Source organism: Procambarus clarkii, chromosome 11 (assembly GCF_040958095.1).
Source record: "Procambarus clarkii isolate CNS0578487 chromosome 11, FALCON_Pclarkii_2.0, whole genome shotgun sequence".
NCBI classification, from domain to species: Eukaryota; Metazoa; Arthropoda; class Malacostraca; order Decapoda; family Cambaridae; genus Procambarus; species Procambarus clarkii.
Genome location: NC_091160.1, coordinates 43,444,099 through 43,468,158, shown reverse-complemented (window position 1 = coordinate 43,468,158; position 24,060 = coordinate 43,444,099). Strand labels below are relative to the sequence as shown.

Genomic DNA, 24,060 nt, shown 5'->3' with positions numbered 1-24,060 from the left:
GCTCCCTTGTCCTTGTATCCCAGTTCCTTGTCCTCATACCCAGCTCCTTGTCCTCATATCCCAGCTCCTTGCCCTCATACCCCAACTTCTTGTCCTCATAACCCAGCTCCTTGTCCTCATATCCCAGCTCCTTGTCCTCATATCCCAGCTCCTTGTCCTCGTATCCCAGCTCCTTGTCCTCGTATCCCAGCTCCTTGTCCTCATACCCCAGCTCCTTGTCCTCATACCCCAGCTCCTTGTCTGAGCTGGGGGATGAGGTACAGCAGCTGCCTCGTATGGACCAATAGGAGCTGCCTCGTATGGACCAATAGGAGCTGCCTCGAATGGACCAATAGGAGCTGCCTCGTATGGACCAATAGGAGTTGCCTCGTATGGACCAATAGCAGCTGCCTCGTATGGACCAATAGCAGCTGCCTCGTATGGACCAATAGCAGCTGCCTCGTATGGACCAATAGCAGCTGCCTCGTATGGACCAATAGCAGCTGCCTCGTATGGACCAATAGCAGCTGCCTCGTATGGACCAATAGGAACTGCCGCGTATGGACCAATAGGAGCTGCCTCGTATGGACCAATAGGAGCTGCCTCGTATGGACCAATAGGAGCTGCCTCGTATGGATCAATAGGAGCTGCCTCGTATGGACCAATAGGAGCTGCCTCGTATGGACCAATAGGAGCTGCCTCGTATGGACCAATAGGAGCTGCCTCGTATGGACCAATAGGAGCTGCCTCGTATGGACCAATAGGAGTTGCCTCGTATGGACCAATAGCAGCTGCCTCGTATGGACCAATAGCAGCTGCCTCGTATGGACCAATAGCAGCTGCCTCGTATGGACCAATAGCAGCTGCCTCGTATGGACCAATAGGAGCTGCCTCGTATGGAGCAATAGCAGCTGCCTCGTATGGACCAATAGCAGCTGCCTCGTATGGCCCAGTAGGAGCTGCCTCGTATGGACCAATAGCAGCTGCCTCGTATGGACCAATAGCAGCTGCCTCGTATGGACCAATAGCAGCTGCCTCGTATGGACCAATAGCAGCTGCCTCGTATGGACCAATAGCAGCTGCCTCGTATCAGCACAACAGGGAGACAATTATATATATATAACAATTATACACGAAGGAGACATTATACACGGAGGAGACATTATACATGAAGGAGACATTATACAACACACTGAATATTGTACTGTGTTCCCAGGGGGATTTTATTTACATGCAAATACATGCCGCATACATCTTTACAATATACAATAATTGATTTCAAACTGATGAGGCACAGGGAACTTGTATATAAATGTGGCGCACGCAAGAGTCTTGTTGTCAGGCAACCAATGGCAACGAGACAATTTTTAATTTTTAATTTTTTTTCGTTTTGTATAATGATTCCTTGGTGAGAAATAACGTTGTTGAGCGTAATGCTGAGAAAACATTTTGTAGACTGATGGAACAACTTTTTACAAATATTGACATCTTACGGGTTTGCTAAACGAGGCTAATATTTCTGCTCATTGTTCCATATGAATGGTTAGGCCTCCTAGTTGGGTTCCTAGAATGGTTAGGCTTCCTAGTTAGGTTCCTAGAATGGTTAGGCTTCCTAGTTGGTTTCCTAGAATGGTTAGGCTTCCTAGTTAGGTTCCTAGAATGGTTAGGCTTCCTAGTTAGGTTCCAAGAATGGTTAGGCTTCCTAGTTAGGTTCCAAGAATGGTTAGGCTTCCTAGTTAGGTTCCAAGAATGGTTAGGCTTCCTAGTTAGGTTCCAAGAATGGTTAGGCTTCCTAGTTAGGTTCCTAGAATGGTTAGGCTTCCTAGTTAGGTTCCTAGAATGGTTAGGCTTCCTAGTTAGGTTCCAAGAATGGTTAGGCTTCCTAGTTAGGTTCCAAGAATGGTTAGGCTTCCTAGTTAGGTTCCAAGAATGGTTAGGCTTCCTAGTTAGGTTCCTAGAATGGTTAGGCTTCCTAGTTAGGTTCCTAGAATGGTTAGGCTTCCTAGTTAGGTTCCTAGAATGGTTAGGCTTCCTAGTTAGGTTCCTAGAATGGTTAGGCTTCCTAGTTAGGTTCCTAGAATGGTTAGGCTTCCTAGTTTAGCTAATTTACATATTATTACTATTTAGGCATCCGGTTTCAACATCATTTAAGACCCCAATAGAGAAAACTGTGACCAATTATAAATTGAATGTTAATTTTACTTAGAAAAACAAAAATGTGTCCGTAAATTTAACAAAGTCCGGAGAGCTTTTGGCATAGTGTCTGAGGTTCAAAAGTAAACTCTACTGTTACTTGGGTTTACAATTGTCTTAGATCTTGTCTATGTACACGTTAGTATATTTTGATTTAGAATACTTTCTTTGTGATTAGAAGTCTGTGATGGAAAGATAGTATAGCTAGGCGGTGTCTGTTAGCTGGGATCGGTGCTGGGGGAGGCAGCAGCCTCACTATACATGGGATTGGCCATGCCCTCAGCAGCCTCAGCATCCTCAGCAGGCTCGTTGATCTCAGCATTGCTAGGAAGGTTCTCCTGGGAAGCCTTCCTGCCGTTAAGCAGGATAGGGAACCTTCCCAGTCCATAGTAGCGGGTGAGACCATCTTGGGCCCTGTAGGTGTAGAGGGCGACGCTGGCCAGCACCAGGAGGGCCAGCAGTGCCACCAGCACCCAGGTGGCACTGGTCGTCACTCGCAGCTCCAGGGGATGCTGTATGTTAATCACCAGGAAGATCTGTGGGCGTAAGAGGTAGTAGGTCAAGTGTGATTGTGGTCTGGTGACTGGAGCAAGGGGCAGAATTCACAAATACTAATGATTATCAGTACTATGGCGTTCCATTATATTACATTATACATGACTTTCAGTTACATAATGTTATAGTATGTCTTTATAGTTGTATTAGATGCATGTTGTATTATACAACCATTGTATACCAACGATTCAAGGATGCAGTCATAGGTTGTGGACGCGTTCAAAATTTGTCTGCTGGGTATCAGGCTAGCCAACTGTAGCGCGTTCCGTGATATATATATTATTTTGACCTGTAGTGCTAATACTAGTGATATTATGTTTATTATTACTTAATATAAATTCTACTCGTTATATGTGATATGGCAGTGTTGGCCAGAGTGATTAGATGGGGATTACGTTGTATTATGATATACGAAAGGTTGGCAGCCCTTGTGTACCAGCTCCTCCCCTGAGTCAGCTGGGGCAGGGTTGCCAGATTGGGCTACAAGTAGCGAATTGGGCTACTTTTCAGAGCCCCGCGCTCCCAAATTTTTAATTTCGCTATTTGCTATTTTTTGGGCTACTTTAAAAACAAGTTGGGCTATTAATGTTAAGATTTGAGATTTAACTCAATGATGAGTTTTATGCTTTTTATAATGTCATGTGTACAAATCACAGCCGCGTCCAACAGCTTGATTGAATAGACCACTTACCGCAGGAGGCCTGGTCAGAGACCGACCCCCTGGGGACGTTGATCCTAGGAACTTCCCAAAGAAAAAGTAACCGCAAGGCAAGATAATCCTCCCCAGGGGCTATAGATTTCCCAACCTTAATTGCCATTAATACTTCATCCCGGGTACTGTCTATGTTAAGTGACCTCCCACTGTTGCCTACTGTAAATATTAGGCTTCTCTTTAGGTGTTTCCAAGAATCGAATGACTGTCGTTAGAGCGGATTAGCATACAGTGAACTTGGCAGCTTCATCTGTGCTTTCATTGTTAGTGTGGCTCTGACCTCCAGAAGGATAGTTCGACACAAGTTACCGCATATAGAAAAGAAGTTACCGCTGTTACTTTTAGAATTTGCTTAAGTGTTAAGATAAAGAAGAGTAAAATGGGGAAGTGGTCTAAATACCAGGAAGCGTTTCAGATGTCCTGGCTTAAGGATCCCGTGTTTGAAAAGTGGTTGGCTGAAGTTAAAGAAGATGGAAATAAGGTATATTGTAAAGTTTGTAGAACTGAGATAAGAGCTCATACAAGTGGTTTAAAGAAACACAGTGAAACATTAAAACACAGACAAAATATATCGGAGGTAAGTCATCAGCAGATGAGCATCAAGTCTGTTCTATCAAGGAAGGAAGATAAACTTACTAAATTTGAATGTCGTCTGTCTGTATGTACTGTCGCTATCTAGAAATCTAACATTATGTTTGTAATTCATCTTGTTTGTATGTACTTTTACCTGAATAAACATTTGATTCGATTTGACTAAACAAATAATTGGGCTACACTACTTGCAAATTCGCTACTTTTTGACCGTCATCTCGCTACTTTTAGCAATTTGCATCTGGCAACCCTGAGCTAGGGCAAGCAGTCAGTGCCGTCTGGACACTGGAAGGAGGAGGTCGTCGTCGGCCGCTCTGAGATAAGTAGTGGTTTAATCTACTTAGAATTGTATAGACTTATATCTGGTTAAAACAATTATTGTTTGCTGCGTTCAAAGTATATTAAGACCAGCTGTGGTCAATATAATTATTGTGTATTATAACTTCAGTGATCAACACTACTTATAAGAATACAAGTTTTAACAGGTGTGGAAGGCTTACCTGTGGGTTGCCACAGGTGTGGAAGGCTTACCTGTGGGTTGCCACAGGTGTGGAAGGCTTACCTGTGGATTGCCACAGGTGTGGAAGGCTTACCTGTGGATTGCCACAGGTGTGGAAGGCTTACCTGTGGATTGCCACAGGTGTGTAAGGCTTACCTGTGGGTTGCCACAGGTGTGTAAGGCTTACCTGTGGGTTGCCACAGGTGTGGAAGGCTTACCTGTGGGTTTCCACGCATATGGAAGGCTTACCTGTGGGTTGCCACGCATGTAAGGTTTATAGGTTGCCACACGTATGGAAGGCTTCATAGGTTGCCACAGGTGTGGAAGGCTTACCTGTGGGTTGCCACAGGTGTGGAAGGCTTACCTGTGGGTTGCCACAGGTGTAGAAGACTTACCTGTGGGTTGCCACAGGTGTGGAAGGCTTACCTGTGGGTTGCCACAGGTGTAGAAGGCTTACCTGTGGGTTGCCACAGGTGTAGAAGACTTACCTGTGGGTTGCCACAGGTGTGGAAGGCTTACCTGTGGGTTGCCACAGGTGTAGAAGGCTTACCTGTGGGTTGCCACAGGTGTAGAAGACTTACCTGTGGGTTGCCACAGGTGTGGAAGGCTTACCTGTGGGTTGCCACACGTATGGAAGGCTTATAGGTTGCCACAGGTGTGTAAGGCCTACCTGCGGGTTGCCACAGGAGGTGTGGAAGGGGGTGGAGGTGTCGTTGAGTGCCAGGTCCTGAGGAGTGGCAACATGGATGACGTTCCTCTCGAGGGAGGTGCGGTTGTGGCACACCAGCCCCTCGAGGGCGTCACGCTCCCACGCCTCGATGACGTTCTCGTCGAAGATGACGTCGCCCGTCACGTCCACCTAGGGTTCGAATCCTCTCTCAGGTTAGTAGGGCTTGAGAAGTGGCGAGGAGCAACACTGATTTAATGGCCTCAATATTGCTCAGTGTTGAAGTGAAATGCTTCATTATACAAACTGGGAATAGCTTTTGCGTTAAAATATCGAGATTTTTAAAATAAAATGGAGAAATTGGTTTAAAAATTAAATTTTGTGTAAATTTTTTTTTTTAAATTTTGCGTAGTGAGAATTTTATATTGTATAACATCTAGAGCTATACTATAACCACATATTATTCCTGACCTTATTATACAAAGAGCAAGGGGGACAGAATTCACTAAGGATTTACGAAACATGTACATCTTTCCTCGATCACGGCAGCTTAGTTGTGTTTATTAATAGTTTGAGCTTAGAAACGTTCCAAGCTTGTCCTGGACCAATGCTATAGACAGATCAAGATCAGACAGATGAAAATCACAGCCTGACAGCTCTTGTAAACTCTTTAACCCTTTCACTGCTACAATCGCAAATGTACGTTCTTTTTCCCCCATTTGATTTGTTAACTATTTTTAGTATTTCTAAATAGCTGTATTATTTAGGAGTTATTGAAAAGTAATTCACCATGACTGGGAGAGAGAGAGAGAGATGCACAGGTTTCGCAGGTGCTGGGTAGATCCTGAGGCTAATATCTGACCTTAAAAGCTTGCTTCTGGAGTTTCTGGAAGTAGTTTCCGGTGATGGTGACTGTGATGTCCCCCGCGGCGGTGAGTGCCCCGGTGCCCACAGTGCCCAATTGGCTGTTGACCAGCAAAGCCACTTCCATGTCTGACTGTGTGGGAGAGAGACGTCACCAGATGTCACTTGTTCTATACATGGTACCTGTGTCCCTCGTGTGTCCAGGGCTTAGGGATTTATGGAGAGAGAGTTTCAAGCATAGGTTGAAACTATCCAGGGGGTGACTGGGCGTCGGGGAAATTGATCCCCGGAACCTCCACAAGGTAGGTTGGTAGTAGGTTAGGCATGTATATGAATACGTTTGGATGGGTATAAATAGCTGTCTCACTAGGGACAATAGGAGCTGCTTTGTGTGGACCAATAGGAGCTGCCTCAAATGGACCAATAGGAGCTGCTGCCTCGTATGGACCAATAGGAGCTGCTGCCTCGTATGGAACAATAGGAGCTGCTGCCTCGTATGGACCAATAGGAGCTGCTGCCTCGTATGGACCAATAGGAGCTGCTGCCTCGTATGGACCAATAGGAGCTGCTGCCTCGTATGGACCAATAGGAGCTGCTGCCTCGTATGGACCAATAGGAGCTGCCTCGTATGGACCAATAGGAGCTGCCTCATATGGACCAATAGTAGCTGCCTCGTATGGACCAATAGGAGCTGCCTCGTATGGACGTACAAGATACCTATTATCTCAACCTAATGGTTGAGATAATAGGTATCTGATGATAGCACATCTCGACCAGTATGACGGGATCACCATAGCCCGTGCTGCTTGGGACTTTTTGTTCACAGTAGCTGAATCTAAAACAACAACAACATAGATATCTGATGGGTGAGAGAGTGGGTGTATAATGGGGTTATCTGATGGGTTAGAGAGTGGGTGTATAATGGGGTTACCTGATGGGTGAGTGTATAATGGGGGTTACCTGATGGGTGAGTGTATAATGGGAGTTACCTGATGGGTGAGTGTATAATGGGGGTTACCTGATGGATGAGTGTATAATGGGAGTTACCTGATGGGTGAGTGTATAATGGGGGTTACCTGATGGGTGAGTGTATAATGGGGGTTACCTGATGGATGAGTGTATAATGGGAGTTACCTGATGGGTGAGTGTATAATGGGAGTTACCTGATGGGTGAGTGTATAATGGGGTTACCTGATGGGTGAGAGGGTGTATAATGGGGGTTACCTGATGGGTGAGTGTGTATAATGGGGGTTACCTGATGGGTGAGTGTATAATGGGGTTACCTGATGGGTGAGAGGGTGTATAATGGGGGTTACCTGATGGGTGAGTGTGTATAATGGGGGTTACCTGATGGGTGAGTGTATAATGGGGGTTACCTGATGGGTGAGTGTATAATGGGGGTTACCTGATGGGTGAGTGTATAATGGGAGTTACCTGATGGGTGAGTGTATAATGGGAGTTACCTGATGGGTGAGTGTATAATGGGGTTACCTGATGGATGAGTGTATAATGGGGTTACCTGATGGATGAGTGTATAATGGGAGTTACCTGATGGGTGAGTGTATAATGGGAGTTACCTGATGGGTGAGTGTATAATGGGGTTACCTGATGGGTGAGAGGGTGTATAATGGGGGTTACCTGATGGGTGAGTGTGTATAATGGGGGTTACCTGATGGGTGAGTGTATAATGGGGGTTACCTGATGGGTGAGTGTATAATGGGGGTTACCTGATGGGTGAGTGTATAATGGGAGTTACCTGATGGGTGAGTGTATAATGGGAGTTACCTGATGGGTGAGTGTATAATGGGAGTTACCTGATGGGTGAGTGTATAATGGGGTTACCTGATGGGTGAGTGTATAATGGGAGTTACCTGATGGGTGAGTGTATAATGGGGGTTACCTGATGGGTGAGTGTATAATGGGGTTACCTGATGGGTGAGTGTATAATGGGGTTACCTGATGGGTGAGTGTATAATGGGGGTTACCTGATGGGTGAGAGTGTATAATGGGGGTTACCTGATGGGTGAGTGTATAATGGGAGTTACCTGATGGGTGAGTGTATAATGGGAGTTACCTGATGGGTGAGTGTATAATGGGGGTTACCTGATGGGTGAGTGTATAATGGGGTTACCTGATGGGTGACTGTATAATGGGGTTACCTGATGGGTGAGTGTATAATGGGGGTTACCTGATGGGTGAGTGTGTGTATAATGGGGTTACCTGTGGGTGAGAGTGTATAATGGGGTTACCTGATGGGTGAGTGTATAATGGGAGTTACCTGATGGGTGAGTGTATAATGGGGTTACCTGATGGGTGAGTGTGTGTATAATGGGGTTACCTGATGGGTGAGAGTGTATAATGGGGGTTACCTGATGGGTGAGTGTATAATGGGAGTTACCTGATGAGTGAGTGTATAATGGGGTTACCTGATGGGTGAGTGTATAATGGGGTTACCTGATGGGTGAGTGTATAATGGGAGTTACCTGATGAGTAAGGTTGAAGGCGTCAGGTCCCACACTGGCGATGGTAACGTTAGAGAGCAGGAGACCTGACCAACTGTGGACGGTCCTGGTACTCAGGGTCACGAACCCTTCTGATGCCACCGACCCTTCCACCACATCCACTACCGTATCGTCCAGTACCAGGTACCTCATCTGTTGGTACAGGGGGGAGCTGTTAGTGTAGGGTACCAGGTACCTCATCTGTTGGTACAGTGGGGGCTGTTAGTGTAGGGTACCAGGTACCTCATCTGTTGGTACAGTGGGGGCTGTTAGTGTAGGGTACCAGGTACCTCATCTGTTGGTACAGTGGGGGCTGTTAGTGTAGGGTACCAGGTACCTCATCTGTTGGTACAGTGGGGGCTGTTAGTGTAGGATACCAGGTACCTCATCTGTTGGTACAGTGGGGGCTGTTAGTGTAGGGTACCAGGTACCTCATCTGTTGGTACAGGGGCTGGTAGTGCAGGGTACCAGCATAATATATATGCTGGTACCTTTAAACAAGACAGTGGTCTAGACGGAGGTCATTTACATACAAGCATGAGAGAAAGAGTGGCAATTAACTCAGAGTAATTATAGCTCGTTATTTAATTCAACGTTCGTAATTTAAATTCAAATTTAAATAATAATCATAGTTATAACACCCTAATTACCTAATCACATATGCCCACCTCAAAGGCAGATGGTTGAAATATGTTAAAAGGGTTGGTATACTGAGACGAGCTACACATGAGGTTAGGAAGTGTATATGTTTATCTCTCAGAATGTTCGGTAATATGTTTATTGCTTGTGGTGTGTGTCTATGTATGTATTAACACGATGTACTGAACGGGGTGAGAATAGCTTGAGCTACCTCATCCCTTTGTGTGTATTTTACCTCAATAAACTTATGTGAAATTGACAATTGAAATAAGATCGTCTCAGTGACGTAATATGTATGAAAACATCGTCAGAGCAAAACAGTAAGGGAACCAGCGTCCCGGGCGTCCCTTTAGACGCCGGTGGCCTAGAGGTATGACGCGCGTCTCTTGTTACCCTGGACGCTAGTTCGATCCCTTTCCTGCTTCAGTGGTTGTCTCGAAGAATAGTAAATTACAGAAGGGATATGAGGCAGACTAAGAACTGGGACCATCGGGAATCGAACGCCGACGTCTCAAGAAGAGGTGCCGTCGTTCTACCGATCAATGCAAGTGGGCATAGTGATGCCCACAGAGCACAGTCTGACCTTCGTGGTGACCTGGTCATCCTGTGACCCTAAGGAGGACCTCCCTTATCAGCCACTTGTTCTGCTATATATACTGATTTTTGCGATTTAGACTTCTCCATTTATGTCTAGTCTGACCTGATCATTCTTTTGTAACCCAGTGACCTCTTCACTCTAGTGACCTTGTGACCAGGTCAGTTACCCTGCCTGACCTGCCTTCTGACCTGCTTGACCTGCCTCCACTGACCTGCTTGATGTTGTGGAGGGCGCCCTTCCGGAAGATACCAACGCGACTCGACTTGATCCTGAACCCACCTCTGGTCCTGTCTCGGAGAAGCTTTTCCGGAACCTCAGAGATGTTACAGCTTACAATGCCTATACCTGTACCAGGGGAGGAGGTTAGTGTTGGTGCATGGCGTTGTGGTGGTGGTGGGGGGGGGTTGCATGGGGTTGTGGTGGTGGGGGGGTTGCATGGGGTTATGGGAGAGGGGGTATATTTTATGTTGACGATTCCAGGGGTGACTGATAGATGCATACTCGTGATGTGTATAGAGTCTAGACATGATGTATGGCCAGATGACAGGTCAGTATTACACATGTCAACAAAATATTCTTCTGTCGATTAATAATTTGGTCAAACAAGAATTATGAACGATGGAACAACCCCTTACGAAACCTGTACATCTTTTAAACAACCATGATGCCTTTGTTTACATATATTAACCAAGTTACGAGCCCCGAAGCACTATTCGAGGTTGTTTACAACAACTTGGGTTGTAAAGTTCCCAGCTCATAAACTGTTTATTAAATGTAAACAAAGCCGATTGTTTTCAAAAGATGTACACGTTTCGTAAATAATAATCTCACCTACAAACGTCCTGTAGGCGGCGAGTTTCTCGTGGTTATCGAGCTGGGGCGTGGACTCCAGGGTGAGGTTCCCACCGTGCCAGATATCGAGGGCGGCAGAGGGCGCCTGCAGCCACTCCTGCAGGAACTCCCCCGTCACCAGGAGGCTGGAGGCGTTGACCATCCTCACGTAAGCGCTGGTCAGGCTGAAGTTGCGGAACGAGAAGAGCTCCTTGTTCAACACCACGTTCTGAGGGGGAGCAGGCGGGGTTAGTGCCGCTATATATATATATATGGTACTGTGGTGTTTGTCCTGGCTACTGGCGTCATACTTGAGTACTGAGCACATCTGGCTCTCTTGTATCTCAGGTACGCTATCGTCAGGTGATGCTACTGCTATGCCACCACTGTCATGCCTCTACTGCCATGCCACCACTGTCATGCCTCTACTGACATGCCACCACTGTCATGCCTCTACTGCCATGCTACACTGTCATGCCTCTACTGACATGCCACCACTGTCATGCCACCACTGCCATGCCACCACTGTCATGCCACCACTGCCATGCTACACTGTCATGCCTCTACTGACATGCCACCACTGTCATGCCACCACTGTCATGCCACCACTGTCATGCCTCTACTGCCATGCTACACTGTCATGCCTCTACTGACATGCCACCACTGTCATGCCTCTACTGTCATGCCACCACTGTCATGCCTCTACTGTCATGCCACCACTGTCATGCCTCTACTGCCATGCTACACTGTCATGCCTCTACTGCCATGATACACTGTCATGCCTCTACTGACATGCCACCACTGTCATGCCACCACTGTCATGCCTCTACTGCCATGCTACACTGTCATGCCTCTACTGACATGCCACCACTGTCATGCCACCACTGCCATGCCTCTACTGCCATGCTACACTGTCATGCCTCTACTGCCATGCTACACTGTCATGCCACCACTGCCATGCTACACTGTCATGCCTCTACTGACATGCCACCACTGTCATGCCACCACTGTCATGCCTCTACTGCCATGCTACACTGTCATGCCTCTACTGACATGCCACCACTGTCATGCCACCACTGCCATGCCTCTACTGCCATGCTACACTGTCATGCCTCTACTGACATGCCACCACTGTCATGCCACCACTGTCATGCCACCACTGCCATGCCTCTACTGCCATGCCACCACTGCCATGCTACACTGTCATGCCACCACTGCCATGCCTCTACTGATATGCTACACTGTCATGCCACCACTGCCATGCCTCTACTGCCATGCCTCTACTGCCATGCCTCTACTGCCATGCCTCTACTGCCATGCCACCACTGACATGCCACAACTGCCATGCCACCACTGACATGCCACAACTGCCATGCCACCACTGCCATGCCACAACTGCCATGCCACCACTGTCATGCCTCTACTGCCATGCCACCACTGTCATGCCTCTACTGCCATGCCACCACTGTCATGCCTCTACTGTCATGCCACCACTGACATGCCTCTACTGCCATGCCTCTACTGCCATGCCTCTACTGCCATGCCTCTACTGCCATGCCACCACTGCCATGCCTCTACTGCCATGCCACCACTGCCATGCCACCACTGCCATGCCACCACTGCCATGCCACAACTGCCATGCCACCACTGTCATGCCTCTACTGTCATGCCACCACTGCCATGCCTCTACTGCCATGCCACCACTGCCATGCCACCACTGCCATGCCACCACTGACATGCCACCACTGCCATGCCACAACTGCCATGCCACCACTGTCATGCCACCACTGACATGCCACCACTGTCATGCCACCACTGTCATGCCACCACTGCCATGCCTCTACTGCCATGCCACCACTGCCATGCTACACTGTCATGCCACCACTGCCATGCCTCTACTGATATGCTACACTGTCATGCCACCACTGCCATGCCTCTACTGCCATGCCTCTACTGCCATGCCACCACTGACATGCCACCACTGCCATGCCACCACTGCCATGCCACAACTGCCATGCCACCACTGACATGCCACCACTGCCATGCCACCACTGTCATGCCTCTACTGCCATGCCTCTACTGCCATGCCACCACTGCCATGCCACCACTGCCATGCCACCACTGTCATGCCACCACTGACATGCCACCACTGCCATGCCACCACTGCCATGCCACCACTGCCATGCCACCACTGACATGCCACCACTGCCATGCCACCACTGCCATGCCACAACTGCCATGCCACCACTGTCATGCCTCTACTGTCATGCCACCACTGCCATGCCACCACTGTCATGCCTCTACTGCCATGCCACCACTGTCATGCCTCTACTGCCATGCCACCACTGTCATGCCTCTACTGTCATGCCACCACTGCCATGCCTCTACTGCCATGCCTCTACTGCCATGCCACCACTGACATGCCACCACTGCCATGCCACCACTGCCATGCCACAACTGCCATGCCACCACTGTCATGCCTCTACTGTCATGCCACCACTGCCATGCCACAACTGCCATGCCACCACTGTCATGCCTCTACTGCCATGCCACCACTGTCATGCCTCTACTGCCATGCCACCACTGCCATGCCACCACTGCCATGCCACCACTGCCATGCCACCACTGTCATGCCTCTACTGCCATGCCACCACTGTCATGCCTCTACTATCATGCCACCACTGTTATGCCACCACTGCCATGCCACCACTGTCATGCCTCTACTGCCATGCCACCACTGTCATGCCTCTACTGCCATGCCACCACTGCCATGCCTCTACTGTCATGCCACCACTGCCATGCCACAACTGCCATGCCACCACTGTCATGCCTCTACTGCCATGCCACCACTGTCATGCCTCTACTGCCATGCCACCACTGTCATGCCTCTACTGCCATGCCACCACTGACATGCCACTACTGACATGCCACCACTGCCATGCCACAACTGTCATGCCACCACTGTCATGCCTCTACTGTCATGCCACCACTGACATGCCTCTACTGCCATGCCACAACTGCCATGCCACCACTGTCATGCCTCTACTGCCATGCCACCACTGTCATGCCTCTACTGCCATGCCACCACTGTCATGCCTCTACTGCCATGCCACCACTGCCATGCCACCACTGCCATGCCACCACTGCCATGCCTCTACTGCCATGCCACCACTGTCATGCCACCACTGCCATGCCTCTACTGCCATGCCACCACTGCCATGCCACCACTGCCATGCCACCACTGCCATGCCACCACTGCCATGCCACCACTGTCATGCCTCTACTGCCATGCCACCACTGCCATGCCACCACTGCCATGCCACCACTGCCATGCCTCTACTGCCATGCCTCTACTGCCATGCCTCTACTGCCATGCCACCACTGCCATGCCTCTACTGCCATGCCACCACTGCCATGCCACCACTGCCATGCCTCTACTGCCATGCCACCACTGCCATGCCACCACTGCCATGCCACCACTGCCATGCCACCACTGCCATGCCACCACTGTCATGCCACCACTGCCATGCCTCTACTGCCATGCCACCACTGTCATGCCACCACTGCCATGCCTCTACTGCCGTGCCACCACTGTCTTGCCACCACTGTCATGCCACCACTGCCATGCCTCTACTGCCATGCCACCACTGTCTTGCCACCACTGTCATGCCACCACTGCCATGCCTCTACTGCCGTGCCACCACTGCCATGCCTCTACTGTCATGCCACCACTGTCATGCCTCTACTGCCATGCTACACTGTCATGCCTCTACTGCCATGATACACTGTCATGCCTCTACTGACATGCCACCACTGTCATGCCACCACTGTCATGCCTCTACTGCCATGCTACACTGTCATGCCTCTACTGACATGCCACCACTGTCATGCCACCACTGCCATGCCTCTACTGCCATGCTACACTGTCATGCCTCTACTGACATGCCACCACTGTCATGCCACCACTGTCATGCCACCACTGCCATGCCTCTACTGCCATGCCACCACTGCCATGCTACACTGTCATGCCACCACTGCCATGCCTCTACTGATATGCTACACTGCCATGCCTCTACTGCCATGCCTCTACTGCCATGCCTCTACTGCCATGCCTCTACTGCCATGCCTCTACTGCCATGCCTCTACTGCCATGCCTCTACTGCCATGCCACCACTGACATGCCACAACTGCCATGCCACCACTGACATGCCACAACTGCCATGCCACCACTGCCATGCCAAAACTGCCATGCCACCACTGTCATGCCTCTACTGCCATGCCACCACTGTCATGCCTCTACTGCCATGCCACCACTGTCATGCCTCTACTGTCATGCCACCACTGACATGCCTCAACTGCCATGCCTCTACTGCCATGCCTCTACTGCCATGCCTCTACTGCCATGCCACCACTGCCATGCCTCTACTGCCATGCCACCACTGCCATGCCACCACTGCCATGCCACCACTGCCATGCCACCACTGCCATGCCACAACTGCCATGCCACCACTGTCATGCCTCTACTGTCATGCCACCACTGCCATGCCTCTACTGCCATGCCACCACTGCCATGCCACCACTGCCATGCCACCACTGACATGCCACCACTGCCATGCCACAACTGCCATGCCACCACTGTCATGCCACCACTGACATGCCACCACTGTCATGCCACCACTGTCATGCCACCACTGCCATGCCTCTACTGCCATGCCACCACTGCCATGCTACACTGTCATGCCACCACTGCCATGCCTCTACTGATATGCTACACTGTCATGCCACCACTGCCATGCCTCTACTGATATGCTACACTGTCATGCCACCACTGCCATGCCTCTACTGCCATGCCTCTACTGCCATGCCACCACTGACATGCCACCACTGCCATGCCACCACTGCCATGCCACAACTGCCATGCCACCACTGACATGCCACCACTGCCATGCCACCACTGTCATGCCTCTACTGCCATGCCTCTACTGCCATGCCACCACTGCCATGCCACCACTGCCATGCCACCACTGTCATGCCACCACTGACATGCCACCACTGCCATGCCACCACTGCCATGCCACCACTGCCATGCCACCACTGACATGCCACCACTGCCATGCCACCACTGCCATGCCACAACTGCCATGCCACCACTGTCATGCCTCTACTGTCATGCCACCACTGCCATGCCACCACTGTCATGCCTCTACTGCCATGCCACCACTGTCATGCCTCTACTGCCATGCCACCACTGTCATGCCTCTACTGTCATGCCACCACTGCCATGCCTCTACTGCCATGCCTCTACTGCCATGCCACCACTGACATGCCACCACTGCCATGCCACCACTGCCATGCCACAACTGCCATGCCACCACTGTCATGCCTCTACTGTCATGCCACCACTGCCATGCCACAACTGCCATGCCACCACTGTCATGCCTCTACTGCCATGCCACCACTGTCATGCCTCTACTGCCATGCCACCACTGACATGCCACCACTGCCATGCCACCACTGCCATGCCACCACTGTCATGCCTCTACTGCCATGCCACCACTGTCATGCCTCTACTATCATGCCACCACTGTTATGCCACCACTGCCATGCCACCACTGTCATGCCTCTACTGCCATGCCACCACTGTCATGCCTCTACTGCCATGCCACCACTGCCATGCCTCTACTGTCATGCCACCACTGCCATGCCACAACTGCCATGCCACCACTGTCATGCCTCTACTGCCATGCCACCACTGTCATGCCTCTACTGCCATGCCACCACTGTCATGCCTCTACTGCCATGCCACCACTGACATGCCACTACTGACATGCCACCACTGCCATGCCACCACTGTCATGCTACCACTGTCATGCCTCTACTGTCATGCCACCACTGACATGCCTCTACTGCCATGCCACAACTGCCATGCCACCACTGTCATGCCTCTACTGCCATGCCACCACTGTCATGCCTCTACTGCCATGCCACCACTGTCATGCCTCTACTGCCATGCCACCACTGCCATGCCACCACTGCCATGCCACCACTGCCATGCCTCTACTGCCATGCCACCACTGTCATGCCACCACTGCCATGCCTCTACTGCCATGCCACCACTGCCATGCCACCACTGCCATGCCACCACTGCCATGCCACCACTGCCATGCCACCACTGTCATGCCTCTACTGCCATGCCACCACTGCCATGCCACCACTGCCATGCCACCACTGCCATGCCTCTACTGCCATGCCTCTACTGCCATGCCTCTACTGCCATGCCACCACTGCCATGCCTCTACTGCCATGCCACCACTGCCATGCCACCACTGCCATGCCTCTACTGCCATGCCACCACTGCCATGCCACCACTGCCATGCCACCACTGCCATGCCACCACTGCCATGCCACCACTGTCATGCCACCACTGCCATGCCTCTACTGCCATGCCACCACTGTCATGCCACCACTGCCATGCCTCTACTGCCGTGCCACCACTGTCTTGCCACCACTGTCATGCCACCACTGCCATGCCTCTACTGCCATGCCACCACTGTCTTGCCACCACTGTCATGCCACCACTGCCATGCCTCTACTGCCGTGCCACCACTGCCATGCCTCTACTGCCATGCCACCACTGTCATGCCTCTACTGCCATGCCACCACTGTCTTGCCACCACTGCCATGCCACCACTGCCATGCCTCTACTGCCATGCCACCACTGCCATGCCTCTACTGCCATGCCACCACTGCCATGCCTCTACTGCCATGCCTCTACTGCCATGCCTCTACTGCCATGCCACCACTGTCATGCCTCTACTGCCATGCCACCACTGCCATGCCTCTACTGCCATGCCACCACTGTCATGCCACCACTGCCATGCCTCTACTGCCATGCCACCACTGTCATGCCACCACTGCCATGCCACCACTGCCATGCCTCTACTGCCATGCCACCACTGTCATGCCACCACTGTCATGCCTCTACTGTCATGCCACCACTGTCATGCCACCACTGCCATGCCACCACTGCCATGCCACAACTGCCATGCCACCACTGCCATGCCTCTACTGCCATGCCACCACTGCCATGCCTCTACTACCATGCCACCACTGCCATGCCTCTACTGCCATGCCACCACTGCCATGCTTCTACTGCCATGCCACCACTGCCATGCCACCACTGCCATGCCACCACTGCCATGCCACCACTGTCATGCCACCACTGCCATGCCTCTACTGCCATGCCACCACTGTCATGCCACCACTGTCATGCCACCACTGCCATGCCTCTACTGCCATGCCACCACTGTCATGCCACCACTGTCATGCCACCACTGCCATGCCTCTACTGCCATGCCACCACTGTCATGCCACCACTGCCATGCCTCTACTGTCATGCCGCCACTGTCATGCCACCATTGCCATGCCACCACTGCCATGCCACCACTATCATGCCTCTACTGCCATGCCACCACTGTCATGCCACCACTGCCATGCCTCTACTGCCATGCCACCACTGTCATGCCTCTACTGCCATGCCACCACTGTCTTGCCACCACTGTCATGCCTCTACTGTCATGCCACCACTGTCATGCCACCACTGCCATGCCACCACTGCCATGCCTCTACTGCCATGCCACCACTGTCTTGCCACCACTGTCATGCCACCACTGCCATGCCTCTACTGCCATGCCACCACTGTCATGCCTCTACTGCCATGCCACCACTGCCATGCCACCACTGTCATGCCACCACTGTCATGCCTCTACTGTCATGCCACCACTGTCATGCCACCACTGTCATGCCTCTACTGTCATGCCTCTACTGCCATGCCACCACTGCCATGCCACCACTGTCATGCCTCTACTGCCATGCCACCACTGCCATGCCACCACTGTCATGCCTCTACTGCCATGCCACCACTGCCATGCCACCACTGTCATGCCACCACTGTCATGCCTCTACTGTCATGCCACCACTGTCATGCCTCTACTGCCATGCCACCACTGTCATGCCTCTACTGCCATGCCACCACTGCCATGCCACCACTGCCATGCCACCACTGTCATGCCACCACTGCCATGCCACCACTGACATGCCTCTACTGCCATGCCACCACAGCCACACCACCCCAGCCACACCACCACAACCACACCACCACAACCACAACCACACCACCACAGCCACACCACCACAGCCACACCACCACAGCCACACCACCACCAGGTACCACCACAACCACACCACCACAGCCACACCACCACAGCCACACCACCACAGCCACACCACCACCAGGTACCACCCCAACCACACCACCACAGCCACACCACCACAGCCACACCACCATAGTCACACCACCACAGCACCACAACCACACCACCACAACCACACCACAGCCACACCACCACAACCACACCACCACAGCCACACCACCACAGCCACACCACCACAGCCACACCACCACCACAACCACACCACCACAACCACACCACCACCACAACCACACCACCACAGCCACACCACCACCACAACCACACCACCACCACAACCACACCACCACAGCCACACCACCACCACAACCACACCACCACCACAACCACACCACCACAACCACACCACCACAGCCACACCACCACCACAGCCACACCACCACCACAGCCACACCACCACCACAGCCACACCACAGCCACACCACCACCACCACAACCACACCACCACAGCCACACCACCACAACCACACCACCACAACCACACCACCACAACCACACCACAACCACACCACCACAACCACACCACAACCACACCACCACAACCACACCACCACCACCACAACCACACCACCACCACAACCACACCACCACCACAACCACACCACCACAACCACACCACCACCACAGCCACACCACAGCCACAGCCCCACCACCACAGCCACACCACAACCACACCACCACAGCCACACCAACACAACCACACCACCACAGCCACACCAACACAGCCACACCAACACAACCACACCACCACAGCCCCACCACCATAGCCACACCACCACCACAGCCCCACCACCACAGCCACACCACCACAACCACACCACCACAGCCACACCACCACAACCACACCACCACCACAGCCACACCACCACCAGGTACCACCACAACCACACCACCACAGCCACACCACCACAGCCACACCACCACAACCACACCACCACCACAGCCACACCACCACCAGGTACCACCACAACCACACCACCACAGCCACACCACCACAACCACACCACACCACACCACCACAGCCACGCCACAGCAACACCACCACCAGGTACCACCACCACAGCCACACCACCACAACCACACCACCACCACAGCCACACCACCACAACCACAGCAACACCACAGCCACACCACCACCACCACAACCACAGCAACACCACAACCACACCACCACCACAGCCACACCACCACCACAGCCACACCACCACCACCACAACCACACCACCACAACCACACCACCACAGCCACACCACCACAACCACACCACCACCACAACCACACCACCACCACAGCCACACCACCACAACCACACCACCACCACAACCACACCACCACCACAGCCACACCACCACAACCACACCACCACCACAACCACACCACCACCACAGCCACACCACCACCACAACCACACCACCACCACAGCCACACCACCACAACCACACCACCACCACAACCACACCACCACCACAACCACACCACCACCACAACCACACCACCACCACAACCACAACCACACCACCACCACAACCACACCACCACCACAACCACACCACCACCACAACCACACCACCACCACAACCACACCACCACCACAACCACACCACCACCACAACCACACCACCACCACACCACCACAACCACACCACCACCACAACCACATCACCACCACAGCCACACCACCACAACCACACCACCACCACAACCACACCACCACACCACCACCACAACCACACCACCACCACAACCACACCACCACAGCCACACCACCACCACAGCCACACCACCACCACAGCCACACAACCACACCACCACACCACAACCACACCACCACCACAGCCACACCACAACCACACCACAGCCACACCACCACCACCACACCACAACCACACCACAACCACACCACAACCACACCACCACAGCCACACCACAACCACACCACCACAGCCACACCACAACCACACCACCACCACACCACCACAACCACACCACCACAGCCACACCACCACCACCAGGTACCACCACAGCCACACCACAACCACACCACCACAACCACACCACCACAACCACACCACCACAACCACACCACCACAACCACACCACCACAGCAACACCACCACTACCACACCACCACAACCACACCACAACCACACCACCACAGCCACACCACAACCACGCCACCACCACCACAGCAACATCACCACAACCACACCACCACAGCAACACCACCACAGCCACACCACCACCAGGTACCACCACAACCACACACCACACCACCACAACCACACCACCACAGCGCCACCACCACCACAGCCACACCACTACAGCAACACCACCACAGCCACACACCACAGCCACACCACCATAACCACACACCACAGCCACACCACCACAGCCACACACAACAGCCACACCACCACAGCCACACACAACAGCCACACCACCACAGCCACACACCACAGCCACACCACCACAGCCACACCACCACAGCCACACCACCACAGCCACACCACCACAGCCACACACCGCAGCCACACACCACAGCCACACCACCACAGCCACACACCACAGCCACACACCACAGCCACACCACCACAGCCACACACCACAGCCACACACCACAGCCACACCACCACAGCCACACCACAACAGCCACACACCACAGCCACACCACCACAGCCACACCACCACCAGGTACCACCACAGCCACACCACCACAACCACACCACCACACCCACACCACCACAACCACACCACCACAACCACACCACCACAACCACACCACCACAGCCACACCACCACCACCACACCACAACCACACCACCACAGCCACACCACCACCAGGTACCACCACAGCCACACCACAACCACACCACAGCCACACCACCACAACTACACCACAGCCACACCACATCTCACCTCCATGTTGTCGAAGTCACACTTGATATTAACGGTGTTTCCAGAACGTTGAATCTTCAAGTTACACTCACAGTGAGGGTGAGCGTGGTCGAGGGCGCCCGCAGGTGGACACCTGGCCACCAGGGGCTCACAGGACGCTGCCCTCAGCACAAGGGCCACCACCACCACCAGCAGCAGGTGTCCAGCGACCCTGGCTCGCTGCTGCCTCAGTCGTCGCGTCATGGTGGACACAATTAAGACACAATGCACAGCCTCTCAGGTCGAGGGTTTGAGGGTGTCTCGAGCGTGATCCAGCGGTCTCTTGTAGGACGCCGTCTGCACCGAGGTTAGCTAATCTTCACTGGCACCCATCGCCACGTCGCTCTTTATATCTTTGGTCAAGTGTCAATATCCTCCAGTCAATGTCTTTAGCATTTTTAGGATTTCGCCTGAAACTTATTTTCGCGTTTTACTAGTTTAGACAAAATACCAAATGACCACAGACAAGAAAGTGATCAGAAACACAATACCGAAAAACATCGTAACGGTCAGGTGACTTAGGTGACGGTCAGGTGACGGTCAGGTGACGACGTAGTGAGGGCCTGGACAGCAGGCAAGTCGTCACATAACCTTGAGAGTGACGCCGTCACGTCACAGATCTCATGACAATATGTCAGCTTGAGGCGGTGACAGGCAGACAGGCGCCGCTGCAGGTCCTACACAGTGCCTGGTTAATGCCGTGTGTGTGTGTGTGCCAGAGTGCCACCCCCGGGGCGCCTCGCTAGTGCCAGTGTCCGCACATACAGTTGTCAATGCATCAATATACAGGACCGCACCAACTTGCAGTCCTGTGACCATGTGTAACCATCGTTAACTGCCCCCACACACCCATATTGCTCCTGTCTTAACCTTCACAGTTCACTACTAGAGTCTCTCAGTTGACTATATGATACTAGTCTCTCAGTTGACTATATAATACTGGAGTCTCTCAGTTGACTATATGATACTAGTCTCTCAGTTGACTATATAATACTGGAGTCTCTCAGTTGACTATAGATACTGGAGTCTCTCAGTTGACTATATGATACTAGTCTCTCAGTTGACTATATAATACTGGAGTCTCTCAGTTGACTATATGATACTGGAGTCTCTCAGTTGACTATATGATACTGGAGTCTCTCAGTTGACTATATGATACTAGTCTCTCAGTTGACTATAGATACTGGAGTCTCTCAGTTGACTATATGATACTGGAGTCTCTCAGTTGACTATAGATACTGGAGTCTCTCAGTTGACTATAGATACTGGAGTCTCTCAGTTGACTATAGATACTGGAGTCTCTCAGTTGACTATATAATACTGGAGTCTCTCAGTTGACTATATGATACTAGTCTCTCAGTTGATACATAGATACTGTATAGTCTCTCAGTTGACTACATAAATCCCTTCCAAACGCTATCTCATATATAATATATACACCAGGAGATTATATATAATATACACATATACTAGACCAATGGGTCAAGGCCGACAGCAGATGTAGGATCACACACAGCGCCTTGTTGACCCCGTGGTGATGTAAGATATATTGACATCGTAAGATACACAGGTCTCCACAAGTAAATTCACTATTATAATAGATATCTTAAATAATTCAGATTTACTGGAGTATGGGAATGAACTCGGGTTAGTAGGCATCCATCAGTCTCAGGAGAGTATGGAGTTGGGCTCTAGTTGTCGGTCTGGAGTGACCTCTCCAGGGCGCAAAGCCAGGGTAGGTTGATATAAAAAAAAATTCAAAATCAAAATGTGTATTTAGGTAAGGTACATACATAAGAGATTTTACAAAGAGTGAGGGATTTATAGTTAGGGCTAGTACATACAATGCCTAAAGCCACTATTACGCAAAGCGTTTCGGGCATATGGAGGAGAAGCTGTTACCCATGCAACAGGTCCCCCCCCCCCTCCTCCACGGCGAAAGGCCTGGGTAGGCCTTTGATGGGTATGTATGATGGTATGGATGAGGTGTATACGTGAGTGTGTGGAGGCCAGCAGGTCAGCGCTGTGGACCACGTTCCTGTTGTCCGCCTAGAGATATACGGATCCTCCCCCCTGTACTTCCTGTGTGTGTGTCTCTCTCTCTCTCTCTCTCTCTCTCTCTCTCTCTCTCTCTCTCTCTCTCTCTCTCTCTCTCTCTCTCTCTCTTTCTTCTTCTCTCTCTCTCTCTCTCTCTCTCTCTCTTTCTTCTTCTCTCTCTCCACTCTGT

The 24,060-nt window shown here is 51.8% G+C and overlaps 2 protein-coding genes across 2 annotated transcripts in view; one reads left to right on the top strand and one right to left on the bottom strand.

The window, feature by feature from the left end:
- The window catches only part of LOC123758435 (uncharacterized), a 52,453-nt gene that overhangs the window by 14,556 nt on the left and 13,837 nt on the right, over nt 1–24,060 (top strand). The gene's annotated exons all lie outside the window — the stretch shown is intronic.
- Nucleotides 1,173–22,942, bottom strand: LOC123758434 (uncharacterized). The gene is made up of 7 exons (XM_045742847.2): nt 21,816–22,942; nt 10,630–10,858; nt 10,010–10,143; nt 8,544–8,714; nt 6,059–6,193; nt 5,200–5,388; nt 1,173–2,708 (listed from the first exon to the last, which is right to left on the bottom strand). The coding sequence occupies exons 1-7, from the start codon at nt 22,035–22,037 to the stop codon at nt 2,391–2,393; spliced, it is 1,398 nt and encodes a 465-aa protein (XP_045598803.2). The 5' UTR covers nt 22,038–22,942; the 3' UTR covers nt 1,173–2,390.